This window comes from Poecile atricapillus, chromosome 20 (assembly GCF_030490865.1).
Source record: "Poecile atricapillus isolate bPoeAtr1 chromosome 20, bPoeAtr1.hap1, whole genome shotgun sequence".
NCBI lineage: Eukaryota > Metazoa > Chordata > Aves > Passeriformes > Paridae > Poecile > Poecile atricapillus.
The window spans coordinates 5,542,081-5,569,844 of NC_081268.1; the positions used below are offsets into that span (position 1 = coordinate 5,542,081).

The window sequence follows — 27,764 nt, forward strand, 5'->3', positions numbered from 1 at the left end:
CATGGGAGGGAACTCTCACAGCTTCCAGGGCTACTCATTGTCCCATGGGCCAGCACAGCATCCATCCTTGGCATGTGGAAGGGAAGCAGCTCTGTTCCCATCATTTTCTGGATGATACCCCAGGAGAAGGCTCCTGATGAGGTTCCAAACCCTTCTCCTCACCTGAGGATGGGCTGCTGTGGGATGAAGACAGCTGGCTCAACACTGGGTACCCATTCCAGGCTGATCAGCACAACCTACTGACCACCAGCCCCACTGTGGGCTCATGCAATCCCCTACGTGCAGCTGCACTTGCAGCTGAAAGCAGTGGGATTAAGAGAATAAGGTGGCCCTGCAGAGCATTCCTGCCTCCCCATATCCCACTGGCTCCACCAGCTCAGAAAACTATTTCTCTCCCCTCTCCTGACAGCCCTCTGCTGCTTTCTCCTCCCAAGATGGTCGCTGCCAGTAATAGCAGGGAAATTCACATCCAAGCTGGGAAAATAACATGTTATTTTCCCAGCTGTGATGTCAGAGCTTGTCACACTTGCTGGCTCGGCAGCAGTGTGGGCAGGGCACGCCTGGACGTCCCCAAATGGCCACTTGGCCTGACTAAAATGTGCCCCATTTTGGGGGCAGCTCTGCTTTTGCTCCCCAAACACGTTGGGAAGCGGCACATTCCTGCTGCTGGGATGGGGCTGCCCAGCTCCCTGCCATGGAAGGAAGCAGTGTGGTTGGTGCACCCCAGCTCCAGGAAGCATCTCTGCTCCTGTCCTGGGGACACCCAATGTGGAGACATCCCAAACCGTGTCCTTTCCCAGTCTCAGCAGTGCTGAGCACCAGCACATCCTGAATGTTTGCACGGTTAGGAAACCCAGTCCTTTCCTTTCCTCTTTCCTTCCCCTCTGCTCCCACCACGGCTCCAGGATTCCCTCGCTGAGCCATCCCTGCCTCCCAGCCAGGTGTGCAGCCTGAGCATCAGGAAAAGGGACCTGCACCCCTCCAGGCACACTGGGAGCGAGCACTCCTTTCCTCCTCACCTCCTGCAACACCATCAGAGGATTATCTCCTGCATTTGTGTCCTTCCCGAGTCTGCTCTTTAAAACTCACCAAAACACAGCAGGATCAGGCTCAGTTGACCCTCAACCACCCAGCTCATCCCTGCAGCCCCTCGCTCCCCACAAGGTACCACCAACCCCCCCACGTCCTTCACAACCACTTAATCCATGACCAACTTCACAAAGCTGGGCTGGGGGAAGCGCTGGGCCAGAGGAGCAAACAAACGAGGCAGGAATAAAGCCCGGATCTCAATGCCGGACCCCGCGCGTGGCTGGGGGTTTATTTCTTTCCCCACTTCTCCTCTGATGGACAAACCTTTATTTTTTCCTTCCTCTGACTGCATTTCACTTGCAGCCCCGTAACAAAGCCGTCACCTCCGCCGTCACTCCGCTCCAGGGAGACGAGTTACAATTACAAATTGCCACCACAATTAGTGCTACTTCTTAGAGAAATTAGAAAGGGGAGCGGGAGGCTCGCGTGCGATTGATTGCTATTCATCCTGCTTTACGGTGACCTTGCTCTGGAGACGATGATATTCCTTCAGCCTGGAAACCGGGATTTAAAAAAAAAAAAAATTAATTGTAAATTAACAGTAAGAACACACATTTCCTTTCAATTAATTTAAGCAGAATGAGGGGGCGTGAAGAGCAGGCGTTTGTTAAGGTCTGTACAGTTTAATTATTTTTTTTTTTCCCCACGAGATAATGTAATTAATCTTGGAGAAGTCGGGGGGACACGGAGGATCCGGGAAGAACAAAGCAGTTAACAGGCAATGGAAAAATTAAGAGCCCATTATGTAAATGCAGTGTGTTTTACAGCCCTGGAGTTGGGAGGGGTCTGAGAAATAAGTAAAATAACGAGGCTGGCTGTGCTAGAGAAGGCTGCAATTAAGCAGGGCTGGTACTGGGGGGGGCTGGTGGCACCCCACTGTTCAGGGGGAACTTGCAGAGGGGGCTTGGTTCACCCCCAGAGCCTGGGTGAGGAAAGGGAAGATCCCCGGGGTGCTGAGGGCTTTTCCCCCATCGGGGAGGGTCCCACTGGGCCCCACAGACCTGAGCGAGTTGATGTTGATGAAGCCGGTGGCATCGGCGGGCTCGTAGTCCCCTTGCACGTTCATGCTGCAGAGAGAAAGGCACTGGCACTGCCATGGGATTCCTGGGGGAATAGGGGCTGGCACTGCCATGGGATTCCCAGAGGAATCAAGGCTGGCACTGCCATGGGATTCCTTGGGGAATCAGCACTGGCACTGCCATGGGATTCCCAGGGGAATCAAGGCTGGCACTGCCATGGGATTCCCCCAGGAGTCGGGGCTGCCCTTTGGGAAGGGAGATGGGACCCCAGGCCTGGCTGCTCCCACTGCTGGTGGCTGCAGGGGGCTCGGGTCAGAGTCCCTGCCAGCCCCTGGGGAAGGTGCACATGGCTCAGGAGCAGCCATGGCCAGGCTCCACAGGCCCTGCCACAGACACAGCTCCAAATTTCCCTCTTGGTCCCTCACGAGCATCATCACCCTTCCTTCCCATGCTCTGGCACCCACAGGGATGTTCACCCTGGTCCAGAGTAATCCTACAGTCCGGCTGTTCCGTGGCAGGCTCTAGAAAAGGGGTGGGATCCTGGGCAGGAGACACTGCCCCAGGCACGAACAGGACTCCAGGCAGGGACATCTCCACACCGGTGTAGGGTGTTTATGGACCTGGCAGATTCCTCAGTGCAACACTGAGCACATCCCCTTTCCCAAGGCAGCAGCCACCCACTGAATCCCAACTCCAACAGTTTCCTACATCCCCAAAACACACGGCTCATTTCCCAGAAACCACAAACCTTAAAGGAGGAAGTGGAGGGAAATAAAGAAGAGGAAAAAAAAAAAAAATAGAGTTTACAACGATTTTACCTCCCCTGACGGGCTACAGAAAAACCTCTGTGCTTTTATTTTTGCTCATTCGAGTGGTTCTGACCTGCTCTATAATTACGTTACTTTCTACCTACTGTGCAGAGGCATTTCCACACAGCTCTGCCTCTCACAGCTTTCTCTCGGGTTCCTGTGACGCCGTCACTCAAAGGCTTTCAAACCAGCGATGTAGAAATCAAAAAGAAAAGGAAAATGGTTGGAGACGCAGGGAGAATAAGTGCCCCTGCTTTTCTCTCCCTCTCTCTTTTTCCTCCGTCCCACCCCCCTCCATCCTCCTTTTTTTTCTTCCCTCTTTTTTTTCCTTTTTTTTTTTTTTTAATACTTTATTCATTTAATCCCTCCAAGTGAGAGTGCGAAGCATAATGAAGGGTTGGGACGGATTATTAGGAGCTGTTGATTTTGAGGGGGAGGGAAGGGGGGGGGAAAAAGCCAGAGAAGAGAAAGAGAGAAGATAATTTGACATTTACTCCGACTGATCTAAACTCATTCGGGTGTATTTATGGCTTATAAAGTGTTTAGAGAGATTGAAAGGAGTTGAGGGAGGGCTGAGGGGGGAGCGAGCAAGCGAGAAAACAACACAGAGAAAAAGGGAAAAGCCAGAGGGGAAAAATCCAATATTGACTTGAAAACATGGCCCATGATTCAGCCAGATGCTGGGCTGGGCCCACGGTGTCACCTGTGCCACTGGGAATGGGGTGGGATGGAGCAGGATGCAACAAGGTGGGATGGGATGGGATACTCACTGTCACCACTACTCCCCACCCTGACCCCCTCAAGCCCCACTCACCTCACCAGCTCCTCATTGTAGAGTGACCGTGGGGACTCCCTGCCCAGGATGTAGACCTGGCCCTTGAAGACGGACAGGCGGACGGTGCCCAGCACGGGCTCCTGCGAGCGCCTGATGCACTCCCGCAGGAACTCACACTCAGGGCTGTGCCAGAAGCCTGAGGACAGGAGATGGGATCAGCAACGGGTTTGGGGAAGGCCAGAAGGACCTGGGTACCACCATCTTGGGAGGGCCAGGTGGAGACAGACAGATGGACACAGAAATGGAGGCAGATCAGCTCCCAGCCCCCCAAGAAGGGGATGAGGCTTTCTCCCCTGGGATGGGCAGAATAGGGGTCTGCCCAAAAGGGTCAACCCCAGCCTGTAGACTGTGCTCAGGGGGATGCAGCCCCACAGGAATACTTCACCCCCCAGCAGCTCTGGGAAGGGAAATCCCCTCAGGAATGGGGGTCCCAGTGGGGCAGTCCCCCCAGCAGTTCCCATTCCCCACCCCAGAGGGACGCAGAGCAGAGTGCTCCCCCAGATCACACAGCCTGGGCTGACACTGGGGCTGTGTCTGGCTGAGCTTTGGGGCATAGGTGTGTCAGCAGCCCCAGGTGGGCTCTCCACCTTCCCAGGCCCCCCAGGGTCAGTGAGGCTCAGCTTGTCCCTGCTGCTGCTTGTGGGGAAGTTTGACTTGTCCCCACTTTGGTCCCAGCCTGAGAAGCTGGTGGGACACAGGGAACGAGTGCTGGCACCCTGGAAAACTCCATCTAATCCCCACCAGCCTGTGCCTGCCCTGGCTCCAGTGCCCCTGGCAGACCAAATGCCCTGAGCTGAAGCCCAGGCTGGGTGTTGGGGTGATGTGCAGTCACACCACGACCCCCAAAACACATCCTGGGGGAGCAGCTGTTGGCATTGCAGGTGCACAGAGGGGCTGTGGCCCTGCCTGCCACCCCCCTGACCTGCCTGTGCCTAAGCAGGGTTATTAGCCAGGGAGTCCTCCGGGACCTGGAATAAAGCCTGGGAGATGTAGAAGGAGATAGAGGTGGAGAAAAAAAGAGCCCATTCACCGCCTTCCAGTCATCCCGGGTTTTATCTCTCCCATCTCACACCGGTGCCCTCTCACCTTTCCCTTCCCAGCTGGGCTCTGGGGCCGAAGCCATTAAAGAAGCAAACAATTTCTTTTGTTGTTTGGCCTCACCAGGGCCGTATCCTGCAGCCTTTTCCCCGGGGTCTGTGTGGCACAGCACCATGGCCCTGCAGCCCCTGACCACCAAACCCACCTCCCTGAACTGACCCTCCTCAGCTGCTCCACCACACAGGGGGCTTGCAGACCCCTTCCCTGAAATCAGCACTGCCATGCCAGTAGGAACCCCGGCTCCAGGCAAATACATTCCTTTTTTTGCTACCCACCCTCCAAGTACAACTCTTCAAATAGCAGGATTGATGTAAAAATCCCTGTAAAAATAAACCCCAGACACATTAAAATAATAACCAGCTGTTTAAATCCTGACTCTGACAGCTCCAGGTGGGAGAAAGCATCCCCCCCCTCCCGACCCCCCACTGCAGACACTGGAAGCGATCCCCCTTAATGACCTTCCCACCATCCTGCCCTAATCATGGCACAGGCAGGGGGACAATGGCATTTCTGCACCTGGAAAGGGAGGAAACTGGCTTCAAAGCCACCCCTCCACAATGGGATCAATAGGACCAGGGGGAAGATAAACACTAATTCTCCTAAAAACTGGACTAGCTGCAATAATGAGGTGTTAAAGGAAGGTGAGCTTGAAAGCCTGGCCTCCGGCATGGGGATCCACTGGTGCTTATTGCACCCTGTTGAAGTTTCTAGGACCAAGGATTGGCTGGCAGGGAAGTCTAGGACCAAGCTGGAAATCCCTGGGGATTCAACGCATGGAGCCAGGGAAACAGCAGCCTGTGCCTGGCAAACAGTGGGGAGGGAGAATTTAAACCATGATTTCCTGAGTGGCTTTTTAACCTGGTGGCTGTAAAAGAAGAGAGTAGTTAGGAATAAACAAAGGAACAGGTTTATGCCTGAACTAAATAAAAAATAAACAGTCCAAGACAGGCAGCCCACATCAAAGTCTAATAAAAATGGCCAGAAGCAAGAGTGGCACCAGAGAATGAATGAGGGCAGGGGCTGTGATCCAAGGGGAAGGTGACAAAGGCTTCTGCAGCCCCTGCCAGGGCCCTAAAATATGACTTAAGCAGCAAAGGGGCTCAGGCATTAAATGCCAGTTGCTGAGGAAGATGCAAGAGGGAATGTCCTTGGAGGGGAAGGTGACAAGCACTGGCACCAGAAACTGCAGGGGAGAAAAGCCTGACCCAGGACCTGCTGCTGCCCAAAGCCTGAGCTCCCAGAATCAGGTTATTTCCAGGGTATCCTCCCATGAAAGACCTGATAGGAATCATCCCAGCCTTTGTGGCTGAAGAGTGATAGCAGGAAGAGTTGGGAGGCTGAGAAATCAGGGCCTGTAAATGACAAATGTTTGGCCATGGGGCAGGAATCTCCTGGTGTGGGGCCTCCAGGGATGACAGCTCTGAACTGAGCACCCAGGTGTGGGCAATGGGGTTTTGAGCCCATTTAGGGCATCTTGGGCTAATCCTACTTCCTTCAGCTTAGCACCAGAGGCTGTGTCAGGGTGGATCCACACAGCAACCCCCAGGGCAGTGCTGGTTCTCCTGCCAGCCCAGGGAGCTGTTCCCAGTGGCACAGGGGGAATGCTGAGCTGCGACCCCTCAAACTCAACCCACGACCTGGTGCTGCCGCCTCTCCACAGGAGGAAGGACACGGGGCTTCACTGCCGGGCTGAGGCAGTATCCCCTCATCCCTGATGGCTCCCAGGCCTCTGCAGGCAGTGCTGTCCTGTCCCAGAGCAGGAGCCCCAAGCCGCAGTGCCCCTGTGTGGGCTGTGCACTGCATAGCACAGCCAGGACCCTCCACCCCTCCAGAGTCCCCTGTGCCACGCTGCCAGGGCACAGGGACAGCTCTCCAGCTTCAAACACCACGGCAGGGCTTCAAGTTTAAAGTTTGGGTGCCCCATAACCCAGTGTGCATGAGGCAGAGGTGGAAGGGGTTGGAGATGAGATGTGGGAAAAGGTGATATGAGCTGGGGAAAAAGGATGGTGAATTACATCTGAATGTGCTGGTTGAGATGAAGTGGTGGCACTGGGCTGGGAGAGATGCCATGAGCAAGCCCTCGTGGAATATGGCATTGCCACCCAGAGGCAGGCACGAAGCTCCCTTGCCAGGAAAGCAGGCACAGTGTGGGGTTTTCCTCAGCCCAAACCCACCTTTCCCCCCAAGAGCAGCCTCAAAATCCACACCTCAATTTCACAACAAGTGAAACCTGCAGCATTGAGGGAGGCTGGGAGGAGCTGCTGTGGCAGGACTGGACTGTACCTACCATTGTACACCAACTCTGAGAATTTCAAGGAGAGTCCCTGCTTGATTTTCCGCACTTCCCGGTCCATGGTGAAGGCCTCGATATCTAAATGCGCATGGTATAGGATCGTCCCTGCTGGGGTCTCATAGATACCTAGCCATTTTTCCAGGCAGGGGGAAAAGCAGAAAAAGAGAGAGAAACGAATGAGACCAAAACTGTCAGCAAATGACAAAAAATAATGACTTGGCTGACAGAAGGAGCCGTGGTCGAGCGCATTCAGTCTCAGCTCGCTGTAAAATGCATCTGTCATTATATTCACGCTGAGGCCGAGACAGTCCACTCCGCACCTTGCGGAGAAAATTTCTAGATTCCCCTCTTTGAAGAGGCACTCTGACGAGGCTAAATGACAGGGTTTGGGAACCGATCCCCCCACCCATCCGTGCCCAACGGTCTGCGGCTGAAAACCTGTAATTAACAGAACGAGCGGGGCACAGGCGTGGGGAGCGCAGGGCCTGAAATACCCCGCTCTCCCCTCGGCTGGCGAGAAGGGGCCCCGCACATCCGCTGGGAAGCAATGAGGCTACCTGGGGGCTGGGAGGGCAATGGCAGGGCCCCCCCAGTCCCTTCTTGCTGCCCCCTCATTGCACAAGGCCTGGGGATGAAGGATGCTTAATTATTTTGGCAAGCTGCTCCTTTGTTCCAGCCGTTCGGGGCTTGTTTTGTGCATGACGTGGTTATTTGGTGCTGAAATACGAGTACGGCCATGCAGTGCTCCCGTCCATGCTGGATGCAGGTGGAAATATCGTGAAGAAATGCTGAGCTGGTCTGGCAGCTGGTCTGAATATGTGATGGGAAAGGCTGTACCCTGTCCACAGCCAGGGCTGCTCCACCAGCACGTCACTTCCTGATGCTGGGCATCTGCCATGGTGCAGTCATGGGAATGGCAAAGGGCACACAGGAACCTGGTAGGAAGCTGTCCCCAGTGAAGGGGATGTCCCCAACCCCAAGAGAGGCTGAGGGGAGCCCACAGGGCTCAGAACTTCACCAGGCTCTGCTCTCTCAATGCCTGGAGGGTGGCACAGTCTCAGACTGTGCCAGTGTGGCCACAGTCACACAGGTACAACAGGAGCAGCAGCACAAGCCTCTTCCATCAGACCTCATCCCAAGTAGTGTCCATGATTTCAGCACCCCACAGGCACAGACCACGATCTGACTGACCCAAATAAGAGCCAACCCCTGCTCTCCAGCCACCCCAGTGATCGTGCAGCCCAGTCCCTGGGGCAGCTCAGGTGTTCACAAAGCATCCATTCCCTCAGGGCTGTGGGAGCAGACAGCCAAGTTAACACCAAAGCCCAGCTTTCCCCATGGGCACTGCAGTGACACGGGGGCACAGGGAGCTGCTCTTTGTCCCCTCCAGCCCCTGACTGTGGAGCTGAGCCTGCACTAACACAACTAATACTCCACCTCCTTCCCCTCAGGAGACGTTAAAGCCAGTTTGGGCTGAAGATTCGGGTACATGCCTTGACCCCCAGCCCCTGCCCATCTGTGGGTGCTGGGAGACAGGACCCGAGCGTGTCAGCAAGGGCCGAGGGGAGGGCAGCTGACAGCCACTCTCCAGCCTCGCCACTGCCGAGGAGACAAGAGACACCTTCAAAGTGACACTCGCAACATCTCCAAGTGTCTATTTTCATCTCCCCATGTTTACAGGAAAAAGACAGAGTTGTCAGCACTGCAGCCCAACGATGCTTCAATCACCCCATAATTACTGCTAAGGAAGGGGGGACCGGAGCAGGGGGGACATGGAGGGAGGCAGCAAAGGAGACAGCTGCCGCTACTTAAAATTTTCTAATTTGTAACCTCGGCTGTCACTTCACCTCCATCTGAGCAATTTTGCAGTGCTGAGTGCAGGCTGTCAGTCCCGACATCATCCACGGGACAGGAAGGGATGTGGTGCCTTCCCAAGGGGAAGGGCAGGGCAATGCTGTGCCCATGGGAAAATGCTGCCCAAAATTTCTACCCCTGGTCCAGGGCTGAGGCTGAGCCTGGAGGCCGAGCTGGGCCTGGTATGTGTTTGGTGCAGGGAAAGGGATTTGCACTTTCCTCCTCCATCAGCTCAGCACATCCAGAGGAGGAAAGGGAAAAAGGAGAGAGCCAAGGGGAGGAAAAGCCCCAGCCAACAGCAGCGCTCGGCTTTTGGCAGCAGGCGTCCCCCTCCTTCCCTCTTCCTCCCCCACTGATTTCATTTACTTCACTTAATTAGCCCCCCTTCGGAGTTAAAAAGATAATTTGATAATGAGGATGTGAAAGGGAGAGGGAGGCAGGGCCGTGCTCCTGCTGCAGGCCGGAGCCCCCGGCCAGGCCGTGCCCCCCGAGCGGCGCTCCCTGGCACCCCGTAATTAGCCACCCTCCTCCCACTAAAACAAATATGGCAAACCCGAGTTAATAGGGCTTAAAAGGCTGGTTTGAGTGTGTTCCCTGCGCCCCTCGCCCATTAGGCCTTAACGAAGTCCAATTAGGAGCTTAGTAAAAATCAATGCAAATGAATTTTTCCTCTTCTCTGACTTCCTGGGACTGGGGGATGAGGGAGAGGAGGCACCTTCACTGCCACCTCCACCACAGGGAAGGGTCTGGCCATGATGCTGCCTGTGCCTCAGTTTCCCCTGCAGAACCCCAAATCTGCAGGGCAACCTCACACTTCTGGGGTTTAAAGGATTGTCTCCTCCAAGCCCAGCTCCTCATCTCCTGCACCATTGATCTTAAGTCCATTTGGGGTCCAAAATGCTCCAGGCAGTGGTGGAGTCACCCTGAGCTGCTCCACACCCCAAAACCCTGGAAGAGAGCAAGTACCCACAGCACCCTCCTGATCCGGCCTGCTCCCATCCCAGCTCTCCATCTCTCCCACAGAACATCTCACAGAGCAGATTCCTGGCAGGTTTCTCTTAATCCCAAGAAGCCAACCAGGGGCACAATCCTGCTCAAAGCAAGGGGGAGACTACCCCAAGGTCTCATCCCTGCTGTGCTGTCCCCAGACCCCCCGGTCCTCCCAGCACACAAACACGGCAGCGATCGCTCGGCGATGTCACACAGGAGACAGACGTGACAGTTAAATGGGGTTTAGAGAAATTATTAAATGCTGGAAGGGTCACTAGAGCATGTCAGCGGCTCTTAAAAAAATAAAATAGATTTTGACAAATTACTCAGCATCCTGCATGCAAATGCTCAGGCTGGAGTATGCGGGTTGGAGATTTTTCTTCCTTCTTGTGGTTTTAATTTGATTATTCAAACTCAGATCAAATTATTTGGGGTTTTTTTCTTGCCCTGTGGTGGGGAGGAGCACTGCAGGCTTAGTCTTACCAAAATATTTGCTGTTGTCCTGCACAGGGGACAACAGAGGGCAAGTTTAAAGAAAGGAAGCATCTAATTAAACATTAATGAGATTTAAAACAAGAGTTAGAGCAAGGAGCTGGGAAATTACACTAAGTCACCTTTTTACTTAGTTTTGCACAGGGCAGCTCACTGCCTCCTGAGGCTTCCAATGAAATTGATCCCAATGGAAGATCAATATTAGGAGGCATGGACTCAAAAGTGTGTAGATAAATCAAATATTTGCTTTTTTAAAAAAAACAAACAAAACAGAACAGTAACTTGCATCAGTCTCCTGTAGTTTGTACAGGTATTGGAGAGTCTGGACCATCCAGGAGCTTCCATGAGCATATCCCCACACAAGCCCACAGCTTGGTGTGTTTCCTGGGGGACAGGTCTCACCTGGAGGCTCTGGGACCCCAGGGCTGGTGGCAGTGAGTGGGCAGCCACTGTCATTAGAGAGCAACAAGGAGTCCCTGTCACAGGGAAATCTCTGCCAAAAGCTGATGGGGAGGGAAAGATTGAGGGCTGCTGGTGTGACCTGAACCAAGCCACCCCAGGATTACTGAGCACCCACCAGACCCCACCATTGTTTTCCCATTTTTTTGCCTTTTCAGGGCAGGGCAAGCTCACCTCTGGACTTCATCCCAACGAAGCGGTTCTCCACGATGTCGATACGCCCAACCCCATGCTTGCCCCTGTGAGGAGAAGGGAGTTTGCAGCAGCCCCAGTCCCTCAGTGGGACACAGGTGGCTGTGAAAGGTGGGTCAGAGAAAAACCCCAAATGACAGGGTTCAGCAGGCCAGCCTCTGAGCAGCACTGCTGACCATCAGCAGAGACCCCAGATAAGGCAGGTGACAAAGAAATGGCTTTTTCTCTCCACCAGTCTCTCACTGGTCACTGGAGCCACCAGCACCACAGGCAGCTGTGGCACTTAGGCCACTGGAAAATAAACTGGGAAAGCAAACAGGACATGCCACAGCTGTATTCCCAAATTAATTTTAAAACCACTTATTAACCATTTAAAAAGTGAACTAAGTGTAAAGGATCTTGCCCATTCATCACCAGGAGGATAAAGGCGGAGGCACAGAGGAGGATGGCCAGAGGCTGGGTGGCACTCAGGAGGAGTGGGTGCCCTCATGGAGGCTGCAGTATTTTTGGGAAAACTCCTGAGGATGGTTCTGTGCCATCAACAGCAGAAACCAGGCATGGGGTGGCACATGGAAAGAAAACCCCAAGGGAGCTGCTGCTGTGGAGACAAGAATAGGAAAGGGCAATGAACCTGGCCAGCTCCAGGTCTCCATGCCCCAAAAAAGTCAACTCTTCACACAGAAAGGACACTGTTGGGGAGACAAGGCAAGACGTCAGAACAGGGGGTCCAGGACTGAGCTGGGACAAGAAGTCAAGGGTGCCCTGCAGTGGGAAGGCAGTGGGGGCACACAGGAAGCCCAGAGAACATTCAGAGGCCTTTTTAATCCTCCTCAAGCACAGCAAGCAAAACCCTGGGGTATTTATACCCTCATGCTCCTGGCCGTGGTGCCCAGCTCTGCTTGCTGGCATTTGTGGCACAGCTGGGACCCAACTGGGGCCATCCCATCGCTGACCATCATCCCTGGGCTCATCAGGACGTGTCTGCCGTGAGCATCCTGCTTCCACACCACGCTGGCTACCCCAGGGGTGCTGCCCTTGTCCCCTCTGTCAGCCGGACAGGGTGGCACTCACGCGATGTCGTTCAGGTACACAAAGAGCTCCAGGGCCGAGGAACGAGTGGCTCCATCCCCAGTGTTGGTGACCTCCACTGGGACACCTGCAGAGGCGGAGAGAGAGGATGGGCAGGATCAGCCAGCGTCAGGATCCCCCTGGAACATCATCCTGCGGGCGTTAAATAGATGTGACAGATATGAACTCTAAATAACTTCTTAAAAAGGCATATCCAAGCTGGTGTGAGGGGGAGGCGAGGGGAGGGGGACCCACCTCGGGAGACGAGCGAAATAAATAAATAAAAAAAGGCCATAAAAACGTCACCCCCCCCCCCCCCCCCCCCCTTTTCCTCTCTCTCCTCCCTCTCTTTTTTTTTAGGGCCTGTGAAATTGCAACCAGGCCCTTAACTAATTGAATTTCACGCTCCGCAATTGTCTTACAGCGCAGCACCTTCTGTCCCACCAGCCCTTGCCGGGGAGGGGGGACAGAGTGACAAATGTGTGCCCCCCCTCCTCCCCTCCCCAGCACGGAGGGTGTCTGGGGGGGACCCCCACACCGGGGCACGGCTGCTCGCACACGCACGCACACGCACCCCGCGGCAGGGTGCTCCCCGCCATGAATTAATTATTGCACCTTTTCTTTTTTGCCCCGCTTAATTTATATTTTTTTTTTATTATTATTTTTATTTTTTTTTTTAAGGGCACCGGGCAGGAGCAAAGCAGAGCGGGGTGGTGGTGGTGGGGGGATGCTGAATAGAAAGAGGCATTTTTCTTTAGCGGTGTGAAATGAGCAATAAATGTATTAGGAAGCTGACAAGGGGGCTGCGGGGCCCACAGAGAAAAGCGGTGCGGAGTTGGAGGCTAATCCCCCCTCCATCTGCCCTCCTCATTACCATTTAACGCACTATCAGTTGCCAATCAGCCTCAATGCCTCCCTTTCTAGTCTTTATTATATAGGCGCCCGCAAGAGCCCTGTCTAGTGATGGGGGCTGTCAGCTCCCCCCCACCGCCCCCCCCTTAAACCCCCTATTTTCCAGGGGTTTATAAACTCAGTTGTAAATTGCTATTAAATGTAAACTCGCGGCAATAATGAACCTTAAGCTGCTTCTCGGCGTGGGCCCCCCCACCCCGCGCCCTCCCCTCGCCCCGGCTCTTTCTCTCCGCATCCTCCACCGGGATATTGGCCGGGGTCCGCTCAGCCAAGAGCCGACGTTGTCGGGGCTGTTGTTGCTGAAAGCTGCTTAGCCTTTGAAATAGTTAATAATTAGATTAAAACTTCAAATAAATTAACTAGGGGCTGAATGGGCTGGCGGGAGGGGGGCTGCTCCTTGCAGGGGGATCATTATAATGGAGTGGGGAGGCTGGCGGTGGGGAGGGGGTGTCTCCTCCCAGCAGGGTCTCCCCCCAACCTGTGCTGGGCTCGCCACTGCTGCCAGGATGGATGGTGGCACGGGGATGGCCGTGGCTGGCAGAGGTGGAGATGCCTCCTCAGGGATGGTGCCGAGGCTGGGCCCTGCCGTGTGTCCCCAGGGATGGAATGGAGCATCCCCGTGTCCTTCATCACCAGCCAAACCGTGCCGAGTGTGTCCCCAGCTGTTACACTGGCCAGCATCACCTGAGGTGTGCCCTCAGAGCCACCTGCAGCAGAGGGGTCCCTGTGCCCACTGCACTTCGATGGCAGGTGAGGGGGCTCAGACCCCCTTTCCACTGGGGGGGGGTCCCAGAAAGCCCCTGAGATCTAACCAGACCCTCTGCACACCTCAAAGAGCCCTAATGTGCTTCAGGCACCATCCTCAGCCCTGATGTCACCACCTGCCCCCACCCTGGGGATGCTCCCAGCTGCCGGAGAACTGTCCTGGCTGGGAAGTGTGCCTTGTCCTGGGGGCCCAGGGACAAGGGTCTGGCTGCAAGGAGGCTCTTACCCCGCTCGAACTTGATCTCCAGCACATCTGGGGTGTCAGGAGAGTTGGCTGGATCACAGGTCTTGGTGTAGAGCCCGGGAGGAGCCTGGTTCTGCAGGGAGAGGGAGAGAAGAGGGACAGGCAGTGGCATTGCCATGGCCAACATTGCTGGCAGCCCCAAACCCTACACATTCCCCTTCCAGGAGTGCATCCCCCATCCCAAAGCACATCCCCCTGCCAGGGGTGCATCCCCCATCTCAAAGCACATCCTCCTGCCAGGGGTGCATCCCCCATCCCAAAGCACATCCCCCTGCCAGGGGTGCATCCCCCATCCCAAAGCACATCCCCCTGCCAGGGGTGCATCCCCCATCCCAAAGCACATCCTCCTGCCAGGGATGCATCTCCCATCCCAAAGCACATCCTCCTGCCAGGGGTGCATCCCCCATCCCAAAGCACAGCACCGATGCTTACCGGGGGCCCCGGGAACAAAGGGGTTGGCAGAATCAGCCAATTTTTCCCCTCAACTTGATCTCATCTTTTCCTCCAACGCCCCCACAGCTGGAGGCGGGATGGCTGTGGAGAAGCAAGTCAGGCAGGGAAAAGCAGGACGCTGGCAGCGAGCGGCAGGGCAGGCAGGCACCCGCACGTCCCCGCACCGCGGCCGGGCTTATTCGGCACTGACCGAAAAAACTAATGAGCAGGCCTGACCCCAGCAGGTGCTCCCGGCACACCGGCTCTTTCATGGTGTCCCCGGGGTTAATACACACAGGGGAAAATAGAGCAGCAAAGCAAAAACCCATTTCAGAGCACATCAACCTTTATGTATATATATTTTTTTTTTTCTGAGATTTATAGGGAAGAGGCATCTTATCTCCATCAGAGCCAGGCCAGCAGAGGCTCGGGTGCTGATGGTGAATTGCTGCAATTGAAGTGCGTGCCAGAAGAAGCAGGGGGGGAGGGAATGTAATATAAAAAAGCTTTCCGTCCCGGAGAGCAAATGCTTTGCAATTTCACATGGCCCCTCAGCACTCACCCATGATGCGACTGCACAGGCTGACCCCAAAATACTTCCAGATTTGTGTTTGTAAGCTCCTGCCTCCAGAGGGACTCCCCACCTAGCCACAGCTCCAGGAGGTGGAGGGGAATGGAGGCACCGAGCACCCAAGGCACGTGCAGCACCATGGAGAGTCAAGCCGCCTTTTAAAAGGTGGCAAACTGGTATTTCCCCACTAAACCCAGCTGGGCAGAGCTGGAGCTTTGGGTATCTCTGGGCAGGGAGCCCTGCCTTGCACCCACCTGCCCAATGCCTGGCCCACACTCTCCCTGTTCCTCTTTTCCTTTCTAAAGCACAGCTCTTCTGCTCACTTCATCGAATCACAGAATAGTTTGGGAATGGAAGGGACCTTTAAATGTCCCTTTTCCTCCTTTCTCTTACTTTCCAGCAAGAAAAAAAAATGATGAGATATAAAGCAGGTTAGGAAAAAAGCGCCCCATAGTAATCCATCCAAAAGTGATTGATCAAAAAATTAAAAAAAAAAAAAAATAAAAATTACACTTCTTAAAGGGAAATTAATTTCTCTACAGGAGAAATTTTAATCTTTTTTTTTTTTTTTCCTGACAGGCAATAAGAATTTTAGTAAGAATTCCATTTATTTTTGTCCAAATGTATTTACATTTGCTGGATCACTGCCAGCACCTGAGGGAACCCCACACAGCTGCAAGCATCCCATCCCACCCTCCACACTGGGAGGGGACCACTTGCCTCACCCCAAACCTCGGGGTGCACATCCCAACACCAGCCACAGCTGAACCCTGTGAATACAGACATAGCTGCCCAAGCACCCACTGCAGAAAACCCCTCCCCAGTTCCCATTTGATGTCATTTTTGCCCCTTTCCCTCGTTTTAAGGGAGAGGCGTTGGCAGGCAGGCACATCTCCCCTGTGCCCCCACGCACAGATTACACGGGCTATGGATTTCAATTTTACATCGTCTGCCCTTTCCTAGCCCTGATCACACTTATTAACTAGATGAACCTGTGAGAAATGATGAAAAACTTCGAGTTCAAAAGGAAAAGGTAGAGGGGGGTGGGAGAAAAAATACTGGAAAGTATTAAAAACTCTTTACTAAACATTGAAAGTCAAAGTCAGGTAGTTTCCAATTTTCCGAGCCAACTATGAAAACCCCTATTAAATAAAATAACTAAATAGAAATAAAAGTGACATTTGGCTTGCATTCCATCATTACGGTGTGAGTCTGTCCTCTTTTTATTCTCTCTCCTAAAAGCACAGTTCAAATGACAAATAGTTTGTTGCAGTGTATCAATGCCTTCTATTTATCCCTCCCCGCAGGGGGGCTAGTCCTGCAATGTCATCTTTAAAGGGGAGAGAGGAAAAAAAAAAAAGGGGGGCAAAAAAAAAGGAAAAAAAAAAAAGGAAGAGTGTGTGGAAAGTGAGAAAGGGAGGGGGGAAGAAAGAAGCAAGAAAAACGGGGCAAGAAGAGAAGAAATTGGAAGCAAATGGTCCATGAAGTAAACCATGATGCAGAGCTATCGATGCCGCAAATGGTTTATTCATCCGGCTGATATTGTTGTGCCCGGGACTGAATGAACTCTTTCAGAGTGCCATATGAAGTTAAAGCAAGTAAATTTCTATCTTTCTCCACATTAGCTGCCTCATTGCCCTTCAATCGGGCCTCACAGAGGCAGAAAATAGCTCAACCATCTGCTTTCAAATCCCTGCGTTTGGCAGGTCCCGGGGGTTCGGGGAGGGGAGCCCGCCGTGCCTGGCACCCCGGACCTTGCCACGGCCACCGTGTGCCCAGCACCGCGTCCCGGGCCGGGGACAGCAGCGACAGTGACAGCAGCGACACCGCGCCCCAGGAAGCCACCTCCCAGCACTGTCATAGGTGGCCGGGCAGAGGATGCTCGGGGATGGGGTCAGGGCACCGCTCAGCCTCATTTTCCAGCTGGATTTGGGAAGGGAACGGGCTTGGCAGAGCCTGGGGAGCGGGGGAGGAGAGGAGAGGTGCTGGGTGCGGGTCAGTCCCATGCTACCTCCAGCTAAAGATGTGAACACCCATCCCGGTGCCAGCCACTGTCCCTGAGGAGGGGACCCCACGGGAACCCGGCTCTGCAAACCCACAGCCGCCCCTCTGGAGGGCACAAAGGAGGAGCGGGACCCCCTCTCCACCTTCCTCTTCCTCTCGCCGCGGGCACGCGTCAGCCCCGCTGCGGGAGCCGGCTGCGGGCACGGAGCTCCAGCGGCTCCGCTCCCTCTCCGCCCGGCCGCCTTCCCTTCCTCTCCCCGGGCTGTCTAATTAGGGCTGATGGATGGTTTAAATAGCGGCCGGGAGCGGTGGCCAGCGCAGGCAGGGCCAGCGGCACCGCAGCACGGCTCGGAGCGGCCGGAGGTGTTGGCGCTCCGCAAGTCCCTGTTGGCAGCCAGAGCTGGTGGCCCCATGGGTCCCCAACATCACCCATGCAAGGGGAGGTTTTACCCCACACCCCCACGGATAGCGGGCTGGGAAAGCAAGGAGCGCTGGGCGAGCTGCAGACACGGCCAGGGGACACCCCGAATCTCTGCCACTCGCCACCAGCTCTGACTCTCACCAGCACCGCGTCTAATTGCTCCTTTAGTGCTGCCCGGCGCCACTGTCCCCTCCGGTGTCACCCTGGAACTGTCCCTTCCCCTATTCGAGCTGGCGGTAATTAACGTGCCGGGGGAGGCGGAGGGGCCGGGACCGGCGGAGCCTCCCCACATACACGGACGGCCCCGCCGTGAAATTTCCAATTAGGCTTCAAATACACGAGACGCCCCCGGGCCCGTGGCTGCCGTGCTGGCAGGGTGGCCGTGATCGATTACCTTGGGATTCTCCAGGATCCCGGCTTCATAGCTGCAGCAGGAAGGAGAGAGAAGTCACTGCAGCATCTGTAACTTGCAACCCCAAAACCCATCGGGACGAGACCCTCGCTCCCACCCACCCCATGAGATGGACATAAGTACACGGTACGGATTTCCAGAGCATTTTAGCTGCAACCCTGAAGGGAGAGCCAGGCTTAGGAGAGTCCAGGAGATGAATGCTGCCATTTGGAACATGGACAGCTAGATGGAAAGGGAGGATGGAGGATTTGGAGTCACCCATGGTCAGCATGTGGTGGGGCAGCCTGGGACAATGGGGGTACAGAGAGCTGCTCTGGACATGTAGGTTGCAAGGGACTGGAGCTCCAGATCCCAGGGCTCCTCACCTGATGTGCATTAGGTTCTCATCCATGCTCCAGGGCATCTGAGGCGTCACAGGCACTGGGATCCCATGTTTCTGCCGGGAGGAGAGAGGGGGTAAGACAGCCTGCAGGGAAAGCCAGCCCTCATTGATACTGGTTCCCAGCAGGATCAGCCCCAAAAACACAAAGGCACAACCCTGGCCACAGGTAGGGCAGCACAGAGCAAGGTGGACTCCCATGTCCCTGACCCACATCAGCTCCCACCACAAGGGCCACCTCAACAGGAGCATCAGGGACAGTGTGGCTGGGAGGAGAATGCCACAGGCTGAGAAGGGCCCCAGAGCACCCCGTGAACCCCAGAGATGGGGACACCAGCACAGATGTTGTCTGCTTTTCCTGGATCCAGGGTGGTGCAGTGGCCTCAGGTATGTGGTGGGATTGTTGGGCTGTTCTTTGCAGAGCCAGGAGCTGAGCTTGATGACCCTGTGGGTCCCCTCCAACTCAAGATATTCCGTGATTTTATGATTCCTGCAGCCAGGCTTCTCAGCAAGGGGAGGTCCCCAGATCTACAGGATGCTCTAGAGCCTAAACAGGACTAGTGCTCTGTCATGAGGGGAGAGCAACACATCTTCCCAGCCTTGTGCAAACACATGGTGAAGCAAATACACCCCAAGCAGGTGGCAGTGCCCCTCTGAACCTGGGCACCTCAAGCACACCAAGCCCAGGGATGTGTGGCCACACACCAGCTGCCCCCCCAGCACGATGTGCAGCACCGAGCCTGGCTCCCCAGCAAGGTCATCAGCCTGCTCATTTATCCACTGACATTTCAATGGGGGAAATTGCCTGTGAAGACGAGGTGAATACGTGGGGGAATTGGTGGGAGAGGTGACAGCAGCAGGCTGACTGGAGCCAGCAGGGATGTCACCCACCCTGTCAGGACACTGAGCTACAATGTGCCAGCTGTGGGGTGCCCGTGGCAAGACAGGGATGGGGACAGAGGCTCCCACCAAGCCTTGATGTGTCTGTACAGCCCGTGCTGCTGGGCAGCTCTGGCATTTCAGTGTCACCACAGCAGGGACATCAGTCAAGGGCTCAGCTGGGGACAGGGGAGCAGGGACTGAGCAGACATTCCTCGTCTGCCAAGAACAGAGAAGGAAATGCTTGTGGTTGTTACATCACAGCCCTCAAACCATCACCTGAGATCTCCTAATGCTGCAGAGGGACTGACTCAGCCCTGCTCCTGGGGGGACATGGCCTCAGGGTCATGGGTTCTCATTTGCTGATTCCCCACCATAATTCCAGCATAGGACCTGATGGGATACCCCATTAGCTAATCTAGACCTCCTCCAGCACAACTTAAAGCCATTTCCTCTTCTTCTATCTTGAAGAGACCCACCATCTCACTTGGAGTGGTGCAAACCCATCTTTCAGACAGGAATACCCAGTAATCTCGAGCTGACTTGTGCCCTCAGCCAGCCCTGTCCTGCCACTGCCTCCTCCTGGCAGCTGGGGAAGCCAGTGCTCCCCAACCCATCCTCACCCCATTTCAAAGAGGATCCTCCAGGTCCAGACCAAATATCTTCAGAGCCTAGGCAGCTTTTGCTGGAGCCAAAGGTACCAGAACCAGAGAGGGATTTTATTCTCAGCTTCTGTCCCACCTGGCTCTGCCTGTGGCGAGGCTGGTCCTGGAGCAGCATCCAGGAGAGCTTGGCCATTCTCATTAAGGTGTGTGAGAATGAAGCAGCCCCTGGCACAGATTTGCTGCCAGGGAAAGGCTGGCTTCAGCCCCTGGGTAGCAAATCCACGGAAAGAGCTGTGCCACAGTGAAAAATCCTCTCTTTCCCTGTCACCAACGGAGCCCCAAACATCATCATTTTCTAATTCCCCCAGCACCAAGGTGAGCACATATATGTGCTCAAGTGACCTGGCCATGCATCTCCCTTTCCTGAGGATGAAAATGAAGGGGAACAACCGTTTGTTTTTTTTTTTTGTAACAGATAACCAGAGACTGAGAAGTACTCAAACCCTCACCACACAACCTTTTGCTCTTGGAATGGGGCCTCAATCCATTTCATTTCCCTTTTCCCCCTTCCAAACAAACGAAACAATCCCCACAACCAAACAAAACCCCCAAACCCAAAACACATGTTCCATTTTCTATATAATAAAACCGTGGTGCTCTTAATAACTCCCTTATTTGACAATTTGTTTGGCAACATATGGAAAGCTCTCATAAACTCCCCTTCATAATACAACGGCAGATGGCAAACACAATCCTCAACACTGCTGCTCTCTCCCTCCCTAATGGGCTCAGAGGGCTCCTCACCCCACACCACATCCCTCCAGCTCCACACCTTGCCTTCCCAGAGATTACCCAGGCAGCTTCGATGGCAGCTATTTAAAAACTGAAGCAATTTTCTGGTTTATGCACAGAGCTGACTTTTCCCTTTTGATTGATTGAGCCGAGTTGTCAAGCATTTCCATGAAGTCGCTAAAAAAGAAAGGTACCCTGGTGGGCACGTAAAAACCTGATGCAAAACTTCTAATATGTTTTATTGTAACTTGTACTTCAAAAAGGAAGGGACAACAAAGGTGAATGTATTTGCTTTGTCTTTTACACAAGTCAGGGAGCTGGGACCCATTTCCTTGGAAAGCAGGTTACAATTAACAGCCAGGTAATTAGGGGGCTTCTAGAAAGGAAGGAGAAAAAAACAACAGAGGAGGGGGGCAGGGAGGAACCCTGACCAGGAGGCTCCTAAGTGGTGCTGCAGGGATGTTGTGCAGGGTGTGCTGCTCTCACCTACCAAGCCATGGTAAGCATCCTGTGGTGACCCTGAGCATCCCACGGTCACTCCAAGAATCCCATGGCTACCCTGAGCTTTCACAGCCACTCTGAGCACCTTTTGCTGCCCTGGGCATCTTGTGGGTTCTGGCCACGCCAGCTCCTACCTTGGCATAATCCATCAGCTCCCGGCGTCCGGGGAAGCGCTGGTAAAACTCGGGCAGCCTCCACGGTGCAACAACCTGGGAGCAGGGCAGGAGCATGAGATGAGGAGCCTCCTGTCCTCTTGTAGCCCCTGGGTACCAAGACCCACAGGGTGGTGGTCCCCCAGCTGAAATTTAATCTCCCAGCACAAGGTGGGAGTAAACCAAACCCCCACCCTAACCAGGCACTGGATGCAAAAGGGAAACAGGCAGCAGCTGCCTTGGTACTGTCTCCTCTGTGTGCTCATGGTGTTTGGGGTAAAAATAGGTCAATTAAGCATCATTACAGCACCCTGAAATGCTAAAACGTCGCTGTGTGCAGCTGGTGGCTTGTTAAAGTGAAGCAGGGCCGTTTGCATCGGTGTTAAAACAGAATTCCCACCAGCTACAGAGAGGCCAGGAGCCTGTGGGGAGGCAGGGGGTGGTTTGGGGTGCCTTACCTTGATCTTGGGACACAGGGCATAGCAGCTGAGCTCGAACCGAACCTGGTCATTGCCCTGAAACATGAGTGGGAGGTGCTGAGGGGTCACCCCAGCCCAGGGTGTGACAGCACATACATGCAGCCTCTGTTTGGCTCCAGTCACAGCTCCCCTGCTGATATTGCAAACCTTGGACACAGAGGGTAAGGATCCTCTGTCCCATGGGGGTTCCTGGTCCCTCTCCAAGCTGGTTTGAACCCCAAACCACCTTTCCTGTAGCTCCTGATAGCTGTGTGCTCAAACCAGATTTGGGTGGTTTTTTCCCCCCCAAGACATCAAAGGACAAAGAAGGAAGAGGACAAGGTGGGGGTAAGTCCACAGTGAGCAGAGGGATGCAGCAGCTCATAATTAAATAGTTCAGAACCTCCCTTTACCTTAACTGGCCCTTGCTGATTAGGTGCCACTAATGAGTCCAGGTAGCTGGGAAAGGGCAAGGAGCAGTAGGAAAGCTGGGAATTACAAGCACTTCCAAGGGAATAACACTCACTGAAAGCTATTTTTCACCCTCACCAAGGGGCGTAAGGACCCCCCACTTCCCTCCCATCGGCCTGGAGGATACATTTACACCCGGGCTGGGAATTCCCGATGGACTATTACACACAGGCAAGTACATCCAGCAAAGCACTCATTTCCCTCACAGGCCCAAAACACATCCATCTGCTCCGGCAGCGGGGACACCCCAGATGGTCCCATTTTAGACTCCTCAGCCGGGTCGGGTTACCCGCAGTCAATCCCTGCCAGTGCCCGCGGCTTAATGGCCTGGGGAGTGCGGGCAGCGAGGTGCCCCTGGCAGCAGGGATGGAGGGATGGATGGATGGATGGATGGATGGATGGATGGATGGATGGATGGATGGATGGATGGCTGCTGGCACCTGGGAGCAGAGGGAACAGCGTTGCACTGGGGCTGTGTTTAGGGCACCTTTGAGCCGGAGCTTTCAAGAAAGGCCGGCTGGGGATGGATAAGATGGACAGAAAGGGGTTCAGGATTGCAGCAGGAGAGTTATTCCGGTCCCGTAGCCCCCCCCCAGCTGCCCCTCTGTCCCATCTTCTGGGGGCTGGCGAGTCCCTCGGCAGCCTCCTGTCCCCCTTCTCGCAGAGTCCCCACCGTGGGGACCCCCAAACCCATTGCGATCCCCCCAGGGAGTCACCTCGCCTTACCCCAAGGCACGGGCTGTGGGAAGAGGAGAAGGAGGCGCTCGGCAGGTCCTGGCTTCGCCCCCTGAGCCCTCACCTGCCCCAGGTGTCCCCACGGGGCAGCGGCTGCAGGTGCCGGGGGTGAGCCAAGGTCACGTCTCGCAGGTCCCACGGTCCCCGAGCGGGATTCCCCCTCTCCAGGAAGGGGCTGGCCACGAGCATCCCTTTTCCACGGTCTCTGGCTGCCTCTAGCGGCAAAGTGTCCTCCCTGCGGCCAGCGGGGACAGCGGGGACGGGGACAGGGACAGCCGGGATAGGGTCAGGAATGGGAACAGGGGCCGGGAGAGCCGGGGAGGTGACCGGGACAGTGGGGATAGGTACAGGAATGGGCACAGGGACCGGCAGAGCCAGAGCTGGGGACAGGAATAGGAACAGAGTCTGGGACAGTGGCACTTATTCCAGGACGCCCCTAATCACACCGGGTTGTGCTGGCTCACTCTCAGCTGGCTCCTGGCTCGGGAACCCTCAGCATTTTGAAATTGCTGCCAGAAACAGAGCGTTCAGTTGTGACCCCAGCCTTTCCAACAGCGAGACGGAACCGAAATTGGGCACAGAAATTCCAGAAGTGAGAGGGAAGTGTTGAAACACAGTTGAATTTTGCACAGTCTCCACAAAACACCCTGAGCACCTCTCCTGGCACCCACAGCTTGGCCTGTAGACTGACCAGCTGCCCCATCCAAGCGCCTCCAGCCATCCCTGCCCGGTGGCCACATCCCCTCTCACCTTGCCCGTGGCCCCGTGGGCGACGTGCTGGGCTCCCTCTCGCTGGGCGATCTCCACGAGCTTGCGGGCGATGCAGGGCCGTGCCAGCGCTGTGCCCAGCAGGTACCGATCCTCGTAGAGCGCGTTGGCCTGAACTGCTGGCCAGATGAACTCCTCCACGAACTCCCTGCTGACATCCTCGATGTAAACCTGCCAGTGGAGGGATATTCCTGATGGAAGGGTTCCTACAGGGAAACCCGCTCCTCTGGAGTTTCAGCCAAAAGTCTCTTTGTCTCCCTTTTCCTAAATGCTGCTAAAAGGCTTTGGGGCAAAACCTCTGGAGAAGGGATTCTTATTGGCACAGTCCTCTCTGGGATGTGTGAGACCCCAGGGCTCATCCCTGTGGTGGGGAGCAAGGGGATGGACACTGTTACCTTCTTGGCCCCCAGTGCCAGCGCTTTCTTCCGTGCTGCCTCAAAATCTTCCTTCTGCCCGATGTTGGCCTGGAAAGCAGTAACAAAAAAAGAAAAAAAAAAAAAAAAGAAAAAAAGACTCAGTGTGAAACAAGACCACAAAACCCAGTGCAAGCCCAGTTTGGCACTGGACATCATGCAAGGCATGACAGAGCCTGTGGTGGCTGGGCTTGAGACACCCAGGATGGGCAGGAGGGGAGTTCCATCCCCTGAGGTGGATATCTGCCCTCCTCTGCCAAGCCCTTTGGCTCTGCCCTGATTCCCTGCCTTCATTAGCAGAGGGTCATTAGCTGGCAGGGACAGGCGGTGGCACACAGGGCTGGCAGCTCAGTAGAGCAGCAGTGAGCTGGACCATGGTTAACCAGTGCGAGCAGGGTCACCACTGCAGCCACACACACACCAGGACCCCAGACCCAGCTCAGCCCCCCCAGAGCAATGGCCCAGCAGCCCCTCCACCACCAGCCCCTGGGGACAGGGTTCCTGTGACAGGGCTCAGCACAGAGCTCACCAGGTAGGCGACAACGTCGTAGCCCTGCTCCTTCAGCCACACCAGGATGCAGGAGGTGTCGAGCCCCCCGCTGTAGGCAAGGACCACTGTGCCCTTGGACTGAGCCATGGTGCTGCCAAAGCAAAGGAAAAGGGGTCATGATACCACCAGCCCCTGCCCTTACTGCAGCCATCAGCCACAGCATCAGGGAGGATCGGCTGAAACAAGAGGAGGCTGCAGGGAACCAGGGCAGAGCTGGGGGCAAGAGGAAAAAGCCACAGCACAGTGACCATGGCAGGGTTGTGGCTCTCAGCCAGGGAGGACACCCTGACCGTGCACCAACCTGCACACCCGGTGCTGGCTGGGCAGCAGAGGAGGCCAGGGCAGCCAAGGAGGGCTGTTTTGCTCTTACCTTTTCTCTGTGCTGGCAGCCCCAGCACAGCCTGCCCCACGCTCTGCACGTGCCCTGCAATGCTGGGGAGCCGGGGCTCAGGCGCAGGCGCCCGGCCGTGGCAGAGGCACAGCTCAATGCCTTGCCCTGGCAGGACCCAGCACATCCCGGCTGTCTGCAGAGCTGCCACAGGCTCAGCACCCAGTGCCCACCAGGACAGCGATGGCTGCAGGCCTGGGGGGCTTGGCAGCATCCCCTAGAGCCCAGCCCAGCCCTAAGTCTAATTAATGCTTACGGGGCAACTGTTCTAATTATGCTGCGCGTGTTTTCTGCCAGCACAAAACACCTACATGGGGATTCAGAGCCTCTCACCCTCCAGCCAAGGAAATCGAGGACTTCAGCCAACAGCAGGAGGACGCAGCAGCCTGGATCTCAGGGGAGGGTTGGGGGTCCTGGGCAGGAAGGGGCTCTGGCCTGTCCCTGCAGTCCCTGGGCCAGGCTGTGAATCCCAGGGCCCCACGAAGAGGCGATGCCAGCTGACCCTTGGCCGGGAGAGGCGAACGGCGGAGCCGGCCAAACCCTGTCCTGGGCAACTTTGACACTGCTGCTGCCAAGTCAGCACAATCCTGCTCCTGCAGGCCGGGAAGGCGCCGTGCCTGCTCCAGGCTGGCCCACCCAGCACCTCTCCCAGCGGGATGCGGTTTTGCCGGGGTGTGCCCCAGCACCCCGGTCCTGCCAGCGCGGTGCAGAGCCAGCATCCCACGGGGTGAGGCTTGGAGCCAGCCAGGCATAGGCTCTGCCCTGCTCCTGCCAGCTTCTTGCCGAGGAACAAAGGGGTCTGGCAGCCCCATACCCTTCCCTCCGGCTCCCCGAGCCTGCCTGTGCCCGTCGGGCTGCCACGCAGGCTTGTGCAAGCAGCATTTCCCTGTTGGTGGCTGTGCCAAGCTGGGTCCCTGCCCAGCGAGGTCCAGCCGTCCCTTCCTCACCGGGGCATTTACAGGAAAGCAGTCGCAGTTCCCAAAACGGCCCAGCCCAACCCCGACCCCGTGCCTGCCGCTCCTTTAGAGACAACTTCCCTCCTTTAGTCCCAAACTCATCCCCAATGTGGCCACCAGCATCGCTGTTGCGGTTGCCAGCCTGAGTAAGCGCCTCCGGGAGCAGGCACACTCGCTCTGCAAGTGGCCCAGCAGGGCCATAGGGAAATGCCTCCAGCTTTTGCCAGCCCAGACATGTCCCAGTGTCGCAATGCCCGAGGGGCCTGGGGGCACCTTGTCCTGGAGACCCATCCTGCATCCCAGGGGTGCGGCCACCAGAGCTCCCAGCTCTGGAAACAAGGCTTGTGCCAAAGCCGCCTGCCCAGGAAGGGAGAGCCCCGAAGTTTCAATGTTCCGTGGCAATAAATCAGAGCAAACAAAGCTCTGTGAAGGGGAACGCGGCGGGACTTTCTCTTATTATTATTCCGTAGCAATTTCCGTGTGAGTTGGGGCAGGGATTTTACTGGAGAGACTGGGGCTGCGCTATGCCAAAGGAACGCTGCGCTTTCGGTTTTAAAACCAAGAAATAAAGAGGGAGGAGAATAAAAAGACTGAAACTTTGGTAAAAAGAGGAGCTGTCTTCGCTAGCCGGGCTGGAAGAACAGCGGGGCTGCTGCCTGTGGGCTGGGATGGAGCAGGCAGGAGGGGCAAGGACAGGGGCAAAGACAGGCAGGGGGGACAGGAGCAGCCTTCCCAGCAGCAGAGGCATGTGCTCACTAGTGCTGGGGTTTTCTTCAGCATCGCTCCTCCTCGCGAAGGTCTCATCCTGCCCCCCAAAATCCCCAGAGCAGAGCAGAGAGGGCACGAGGTGGTACCGGCTGAGGTCTCAGATCCCGTCCTGAGGGTGGCCAAGGAGACCCTCAAGGAAATGGGACTCGCTTGGAAACCCCCGCCCATCCCAAACTGAGCTAGGAAGGGCTTGACGGCAGTTTGCACAGCGCTGGGAAAGGGCTGGCACCGCACTGCCCTGCTCCAACACCCGGGGGTAGGGACACCCGTGGGTGGGTAGATACGGGACAGACAGGATGAGGGCACATCTCCCAAGGCAAAGCTCCCGCTTTCCCCTCTTCCCCTGTGCCGCGCCCGCACTCACGCACTCCCGGTGTCCGGCTGCCCTCCGTGCTCTGGTCCGGTGCCTGGAGCATCCCCCCCCTCCTCCTCCTCCTCCTTTATAACCGGGCGTGGGCAGGCGGAGCCGCCGCGGGACAGTCCCCCCTTGGGCCCTGCGCTCCTCCTGCCCGCGGGGTGCCCGGCAGAACAGGGGGCGCAGCTGCCCCCGGGCCGGGCTGGGACCAGTGCCCAGCCCCATCCCCTGCATGGCCGCTCTGGGTGCTGCCACAGCTGTCTCCCCACTCCTGACCTCCTCAGCAGCCTCCAGACAGCACCCACGGGTGTCAGCCCCCCGTGGGGACTCCACGGAGTCACCTGCCCCCGAGGAGTGGGAAAATGGGGGCAGAGGAGAGATGGTGCTCTGCAGCACCCATCTTTCCTCCCTGGACCAGGAAGAAGGGGCAAAGCTGGATTTATCTGAACCTCCATCAGGGGGCAATAAAGGAGCCAGGGTGGGCAGGAGGGGACAGGGCAGGGGGCTGTACATGGGCCTAAACTCACCTTTCCCCCTTGCACATGCCCAGGGCACCCCAGCCCCACAGCAGACCTGGCTTTGGAGGACAGGAAAGCTCCATCCCACAGGACAGAGAATTTTAGGGTGACTCTCAG

The 27,764-nt window shown here is 55.8% G+C and overlaps 1 protein-coding gene across 4 annotated transcripts; it reads right to left on the bottom strand.

Moving 5' to 3' along the window:
* Nucleotides 1-1,284: 1,284 nt before the first annotated feature.
* Nucleotides 1,285-27,197, bottom strand: ASS1 (argininosuccinate synthase 1). 4 transcript variants are annotated; one of them, XM_058853758.1, is made up of 15 exons: nt 27,139-27,197; nt 24,642-24,753; nt 24,095-24,163; nt 23,682-23,870; nt 21,726-21,782; nt 21,250-21,324; nt 18,325-18,395; nt 17,942-17,972; nt 14,102-14,192; nt 12,202-12,286; nt 11,113-11,177; nt 7,138-7,269; nt 3,732-3,888; nt 2,091-2,156; nt 1,285-1,583 (listed from the first exon to the last, which is right to left on the bottom strand). In XM_058853758.1, exons 2-15 carry the CDS (start codon nt 24,747-24,749, stop codon nt 1,529-1,531), a joined length of 1,251 nt encoding a protein of 416 aa, XP_058709741.1. In that variant the 5' UTR covers nt 24,750-24,753; nt 27,139-27,197; the 3' UTR covers nt 1,285-1,528. The 4 variants fall into 4 exon arrangements, with proteins under 4 accessions (XP_058709741.1, XP_058709744.1, XP_058709742.1 ...); XM_058853761.1 differs by having other exon boundaries at nt 27,143-27,161; XM_058853759.1 differs by lacking the exon at nt 27,139-27,197 and adding an exon at nt 25,384-25,534.
* Between the last annotated feature and the right edge of the window lie 567 nt (nt 27,198-27,764).

What these genes read in the sequence shown, in the direction of transcription:
- ASS1 (XM_058853758.1), bottom strand. Translation starts at nt 24,749, where the DNA reads ATGGCTCAGTCCAAGGGCACAGTGGTCCTTGCCTACAGCGGGGGGCTC. An exon ending in CCCTGTGTCCCAAGATCAAG is followed by an intron (nt 21,325 to 21,725) that starts GTAAGGCACCCC and finishes CCCTGCTCCCAG; the next exon opens with GTTGTTGCACCGTGGAGGCT. An exon ending in AGCTGATGGATTATGCCAAG is followed by an intron (nt 18,396 to 21,249) that starts GTAGGAGCTGGC and finishes TCCTCCCGGCAG; the next exon opens with AAACATGGGATCCCAGTGCC.